The 7,114-nt window shown below is 39.5% G+C and overlaps 1 protein-coding gene across 1 annotated transcript; it reads right to left on the bottom strand.

The window, feature by feature from the left end:
- Positions 1 to 5,548: 5,548 nt before the first annotated feature.
- Positions 5,549 to 6,862, bottom strand: LOC110449559. The gene is made up of 2 exons (XM_021496507.1): positions 6,694 to 6,862; positions 5,549 to 6,471 (listed from the first exon to the last, which is right to left on the bottom strand). Exons 1-2 carry the CDS (start codon positions 6,860 to 6,862, stop codon positions 5,549 to 5,551), a joined length of 1,092 nt encoding a protein of 363 aa, XP_021352182.1.
- Positions 6,863 to 7,114: the final 252 nt, after the last annotated feature.

Below are 7,114 nucleotides of genomic sequence, written 5' to 3'. Positions count from 1 at the left end.
GCATGAGAACGGTTCCATGAATACAGACAATTGTAGCTCAATTGGTAAAGCGTCGGTTTAGAGTCTAAGAGTCCCGGGTTCGAAGCCAGTTTAGCCGTGCACTACACTGCTCTCCTCCTGTTCAGTGATGTTGTGTTGTAAATGGTGTTGTCGTCGGGGGAGAAGACTTAAATAAAGGAGGGGGAATCATGTAGCATAACTGTGCTGGCTCGATCGCTGGCGACCAGCTCCATTGGTAGGGCATCCGTGTAAAACTCGGCAGATCCCGGGTTCGAATCCCAGTCCGACTGAGTATTTGAATCTCTCCTGTTAGACTTTGAAGACATGTATGATCTCACTGAACCGTGAAATAAGCGTACCATATCTCGATCCAGAAAACCTTATATTGTGGCATATACGCTATATATAAAGTCATATTCCATCTTTTCATATTGCAGATGTATCTTCTCTTGTGAGCAGGTATTGATTGTTACGTCATTTGTTTGTGAGAGTAACGTCATCAATTTTTGAGAAAACGACGCAATTTTCTCACACAAACCAATGACGTAACAATCAATACCTGCTGATAAGAGAAGATAACTCTGCAATACGCAAAGACGGAATAGACAAAGAGTTAAGCAAAGCTGAAGGCGGAAGCGGGATAGACATAGTCATGTATAGATATAGTCATATAGTCATGTATGATGATTTATTGAAATGAAATTAAAAAAAGCATTAATATGACAGTTACCATTCATTTTGCAGGATGAACTTAATGATATCGTGGCAGTTTGGAACTCACCTCATACATGTATCAAACCATGATCGAAGAGTACCAAGTGGTCGTCCAAATCTGATGGCTTATACTCGTAATCCTCTGGGGTTCATTTGAAAAGCTATGTCCAATAACAGATGAAGAAATAGATCTGTGTGTACATTGTAGATGAAGTAACATTTCGATCCGTAATCCATGTGATGAAGACGTTTATGCAATGAGTATATAGATATTATGAGAAGATGGCAAATGGATCCAGCAAAAGATGTCCTCTCGGCAAATGCCCTTTTTTACATCCAAGACAGGAAATTGCAGTGTTGCTGTCATAAAAATGTACACTTCGTTCAGCTAGAATACAAATATTACCATTATTATCATTGTGAAGGCACGGTATGATTTCAGATAAGATACGGTCCCTTTTAGTTGTTTTCAGCTCGCATGCATGGCCGGCAAACTTGACTTTCACAGGAGCAAGTTTTTATAATAACCATGACAAAACACCCTTCATAATAATACAGTTCGATACTTTTTATTAGCTCACCTGGTCCGAAGGACCAAGGTGAGCTTATGCCATACCGTGGCGTCCGTCGTCCGTCCGTCGTCCGTCCGTACGTCAACAATTTCTTTAAATGACTTTTTCTTCTTAACCACTGATTGGAATTCAATTAAATTTGACTGGAAGCATCCCTAGGTGGTGGGGATTCAAAATTGTACAAATGGTGGGGCTGCCCCCCCAGGGGGCTGAGAAGCGGGGCCAAAAGGGGTCAATTTGGCTATATTGCTACAAACAACTTCTTCTGTAGAACTATACACTTGATATCGATCATATGTGATCAAAAGCATTCATGGGAGTCAGGGATTCAAAATTGTATAAATGTTCGGGCTGACCCCCCTGGCTAGGGGGTGGGGCCAAAAAATGTCTATTACTTTGAAATGGTTGAGATCCCCACCATATAACCATATATACAATTGCTGAGTATAAAGAAAATAATGCACATTTGCTTCTACGATGACCCTAGGGTCTGGCCCCACCCTTGGAGTCATAGTCTCTTGGGTATGACTTTGAAACGGTTGAAATCCCCACCCCAAAACTATATATGCAAATGCTGGGCATAAAGAGACGATTGTAGTCAAGATATTAGAATATACCCTGAGGTCTGACCTAACCCCTCGGGACCTAGTTTCTTAGTCACAGCTTGGAAACAGTTGAGATCCCCACCCTATAACCATATAAACAATTGCTGAGTATAAACAGATGAATGCACATATGCTTCCAGGATGGCCTTGGGGTCTGCCCCACCCTTGCAGACGTTACCCTCGGGTCATAACTTTGAAACGGTTTAGATTCCCACCCCAAAACTATAAATACAAATGCTGAGCAAAAAGAGACAAATGCAGTCATGATATTAGAATTGATCCTGGGGTCTGGCCACAACCCTAGGAATCTAGTTTCTGAGTCACAGCAGTGAAACAGTTGAGATCCCCACCCCATAACCATACATTAACTTGGTGGGCATGAAAAATCCAATACAGATATGCTACAAGTATTGGCCTTTGGGTCTGGCATATTCCCTTAATGGATCTCATTTGGGGAATATTTTGCCATGATTGCTTAGATATCCAGGTGGGCGATACAGGCTCTCTGGGCCTCTTGTATATGTACATATTTGATGCCAAGATATTGACAAGAACCAAGGACTTGTCTTTAATTATTAACAAATAAAGCCTTAATAGTATGGTTATACGTTTTAGTTTTAATTGCTGTTTGAGCATATGCAGCATATTTTATATAGCTCTTTATTAGTAAAAAAACCACTATCCATATGTATCATATGTATCTTAACATAGTCAAATTCAGGTTGTGTCCATTGCACAAACAATGATCGAAATTGCCCAAGTATCTCCTTAAATATTGTCTTTTTGGTATCATTGCTGGTGACATTAATTACACACCGTTATAACGAAAAATTTTGTAAATTCTATGGAAGCAAAACAATTATTTCCCAATGGCTGATTTTCTCACAAATCATCACAATGAATGCGACATCGTGTTGTTACCATGGTATATTTGATTTACATGACTATCCGTAAGTAAATCGATAAGACAAGATCACCAGTCGATACCACATCTGTCATTTGAACATATATACGACTACCGAATAATAAGAAAGCATACATTATACTCGGAATGACCTCGTATTAAATAAATGATGTCTTAATTAAATTCCATTTATCCGTGCATGGAAGTAAATTTTACCTTTGACCTTGGTGAAAGTTGGTAAAAAAAATCCACCATATGATTTCACCAAGTCCGACCAGACATTCTATTTCGAGTAAAACCATTTTCTAATGAGGTTTATACAGGTAGGTGGTTTTAAGAAGTATATACATAGTTTCTATAATGAACACACAGTTACGTAACATAAATAAAATTCACTATATCAGTAAAAGAAACATTTTTTTATGATACATGTCGTATAAGAATAGTTTAGTTTCTAAAATATATATCTAAAGTGGCATGATGTTGACATATAGCGTATGGTTGAACTTGCGTTGATTTTAGTTTGAAACCTATAGGCTGTCTAGATTATTATTCCATAGAAAGTGAGGAATGCAGTCCATATAATAAAATTTTCTGATACGAGTTTGATTGGACATTTCGTATAACACTTCATAGTCCAAATGTCTAACTATCCCTGTATGTAGTAGAGTACACTAGCTAAACTCATCAAATACGAATACATTCTTAATGTACATGGATTCATCAATATCAAAAATATCCCACATTTTCCTTATGTCCATTTTACACAGACAGTACAAAGCTATTCAAAATTGTTGATATATTAACACTGGCATACATTTTATACTGGTATTTATGAAAATAATCATGTAGTTTCTATAATGTATGGGTATATTTTCTGGCATTTGCATTATTCGGTTTTGTACAGATATTATGGAAATCCAAGTTAATTTCATATGATTGAATCATTTAGCGAAAAACGTATTATCTTTTTCATACAAAGCTTGTCAAGTGAAAGTATAGAATTAAGACGAACCAATGTCACCAGTTGCACTGAATTAGTATTACTATGTGAAACGTGAACTGAGTTATATATATACTGTTGATTGTGTTTGCTTTTTGGTTTGGTTTAGTATTGTTTAACGTCCTATACTCAGCTATGGTCATTTAAGGACAGCCTCCCCTGTGTGCAAGATGCATGCGTGTAGTGTGCGATATGTTCGTGTTTGTCACCTTGTGATAGCGCGGAACTGATGCCGACTTTATAGTGCTACCTCACTGAAACATGCTGCCGAAGCCACCCAGCAGGACACCACACCCGGTCACATTAAACTGACAACGGGCGAAGCATTCGTCTCACTCCTAAATTGCTGAGCGTTAAGCAGGAGTAGAAACTCTCGCCCAGGGGACAGAACCCAAGGCCTTCCTTACAGGGGCGAACGCTCAACTAAAGGCCAAAAGTGAGGCATTGTCAAGGGAGACATTAGGAAGAAGAAAGTTGTTTAGAAAGATTTAGCCTCTTACGATCATGCAATGGGGACAGCAGGTACAATGTGTACGCCCTACCTGCAGGGACTGTTGATTCTATTCTATCATAAACATTAAAAAAAGTAAAACATAGTCAATGGAAATAGAAAATGGAAATTGAGGTTTACCTAAAAATATGTAATACAAAGTGACCCCCTCATATAAAGTTTTATTCAAATCACTTTCCTTAACTAAAATGTTTCCTTACCTGAAAATCGACAAGGAATTCCAAAGATAGTTTTTCTAAAAAATGTGTTTCATGATCGCTCCTTAACTTAACAAAGGAGCTCTTAAAATTTAAGGAACGTTCATGAAACCGGGGCCCTGCTGATAATGTAATCATTAGAATAGCTTTAGGCGTCTCGTGTGGTTCCCAATGTATCTTGAAATCTCATGAGACAGAACGTATTACCCAAACATTGTGCCCATAAAAAACATGTCAGTACAATGATTTCTCTAGTTTGATTAGGTTTGAAGGAATTTTATGACTGCAAGTACTCAAGCTATCTTAACTGTTTCACCACAGAAGGGAAAATATTGTAGTGTGTATGTGTTGATGGCATGCCTAATGCCATCATTAACTACGGCTTAACATTCAGACTCAACAAACACCATCTTGTTCCATGTGCATGGTTTTAATAATACTTCCGGTTGGTCCATATTACAGAATAGCAATCCAGTGGGTAATATTACGGAATGGTACAAAGTAGCGGACTGGATATTACATCCCTCCTTTTCTATGGAATAGAAATATATAACATTATATAATATAATTGTTACTTTCAAAAATTATATCAGTTTCTTTTAATATTCTTACTGTTATAATTATCTTTATAAATTGTTAACTTTGTCAAAGTTTGTTTTCTGAATTGTCCAATAATAAAATACTTTGATCACAACCAATATTGTCACTGTTCTGTTTTACTTGAAAAGTCTGTCTCTTAGTTCCAATCGTTTTTTATGTTAATTGTTCGTAATCGTCAATATAGAGTATTTTGTCGTTTAAATACAAACTACATTGTTCGATATAATAAACGCTGTCACGAAAACTTGTCGCGATATAACGATCATGCGAAACCGTACACAACGTCATTTTAAACATAAAAATTAAACTAATAACTCAACTAAACGAATCATTTTGATCCATTAGAGACCTGTGGGGATTATTATGCCCCAAACACAGCTAGGTCTGTTACAAATATTATAAATGTATCTGTGGGGAATATTGTGCCCCAAAGTAAGTAACACTAACACTCATAGTCTCGGAATCGCAACGGTTGCCTGGTTACCCTACGTTCTCTGGTTTTCGACACACTGGGTAATGGCAACGGAGTAGTCGGTTTGTTCGCGATCGCCTCATGACTCGGTTTTGTTGGAGTATTCGGCTTAACGGGACTTGTGGTTTGTGGCGTATCTACTATCCAAGGTGTCTCCTCCAGTTCCTCCACTTCATCGTCAAAGGACGCACTAGGATGCTGAGAGTCAATCTTTTTAAACCTTGATATGTTCCTTGTCACATTTCCTGTGACTGTGACCATCGGTCCTTTTGTGTTGGTCACTGTACGAAGTCTAGGGTCGTATATTGTCGACAATTTGTTTCCCTTGAAGTCTCTTTTTAACATCACAGTGTCTCCCTTGACTAACGTTTTCTCGCGAGCACGATTCTTACTGTCGGCGTAAGATTTCATACGGAACTTCGCATCGCTGTCACTTCTCCTCACCTGCTCATCAGTGACAGGGCCAACCGTCCCTGTGTTCTTGATCACCGGTAACTTGGTGTTCGGTTCGCGACCAAATATCACACGATACGGAGTAAATCCTGTTGATGTGTGGGGGGTTGCTCTGTATTGTCGTAGAAATTGAAACATCTCCTGCTTCCAGTTTTTTCCCTCGACATGTGCTGCACGTATAACTTTCATGAGCGGCTTATTAAAGCTCTCGGCCTGCGCGTTTGCTCTGGGCCATCGCGGTGTGACTCGTCGGTGTTCGAAACCCATGTTCTGGGCGTAGTTGGCAAATGCGTATGAATTAAACGGACTGCCGTTATCGCTTTTGATTATTGTAGGTGTTCCGAAAGTGCTAAGGATTCTGTCTAGAACCGGTATACTGGCATTCGCGGATACAGACTTCACGATCTCTACAACTGGGTATCTCGAATACTCGTCTATAACTACAAACAGGTAGTCTCCGGAGGGTAATGGACCACAAAAGTCTATGCTTAGACTTTCTCACGGACCAGTGGGCAGCTCGGACATATTGAGCGGTACCCTACTTATCGGTTCCGGAGTCATGGACTGACACGGTATACAATCCTGTATAACTTTCTCGACGCGATTGTCTATCCCAGGGAACCAGACTTTCGACCTTATGAATGACTTGGTTCGCGTAATACCTTGATGACCTTCGTTGGCCAAACACACGGCTCGGTTTCTGAGATTTGCTGGGAGTACGATCCTACTATCTCGCAGCAGTACATTATCGGAATGTACAGTAAGTTCATCTTTGACACTCCTCAGGGCGGTCAATTCTTCCATGTCGACGATGTCGTCGTGATTCTCCATGGCTTTTAACATTTACCATTTCCCACTCCTCACAAGCTCGATCGCTGTACAAAGGGTTTTGTCTTAAGATGTGCCTCTTTTCACGTCGTCTAATGTGATCGCCCCTGGGAGAGATTCCGACGCTATAAAGTTTGCATAGCTCTCTGCAATCTCCTGCTCTCGCGATTCACTGGCCTTGGAGGTTATGGGGTGTCGAGACATGTAGTCTGCAATGTTCTTGTCCCCTGGTATATATTTGATCGTATATTTGTA

The sequence above is a fragment of the Mizuhopecten yessoensis genome, unplaced genomic scaffold (assembly GCF_002113885.1).
Source record: "Mizuhopecten yessoensis strain PY_sf001 unplaced genomic scaffold, ASM211388v2 scaffold4631, whole genome shotgun sequence".
NCBI classification, from domain to species: Eukaryota; Metazoa; Mollusca; class Bivalvia; order Pectinida; family Pectinidae; genus Mizuhopecten; species Mizuhopecten yessoensis.
This window is presented reverse-complemented; position numbering and strand designations above follow the sequence as displayed.

Bases quoted from the DNA above. Each gene is read 5' to 3' on its own strand.
- LOC110449559 (XM_021496507.1), bottom strand. From the start codon at position 6,862: ATGGAGAATCACGACGACATCGTCGACATGGAAGAATTGACCGCCCTG. The intron at 6,472-6,693 runs GTATTACGCGAA...ACCTGTTTGTAG, and splicing joins GGCCAACGAAGGTCATCAAG to TTATAGACGAGTATTCGAGA.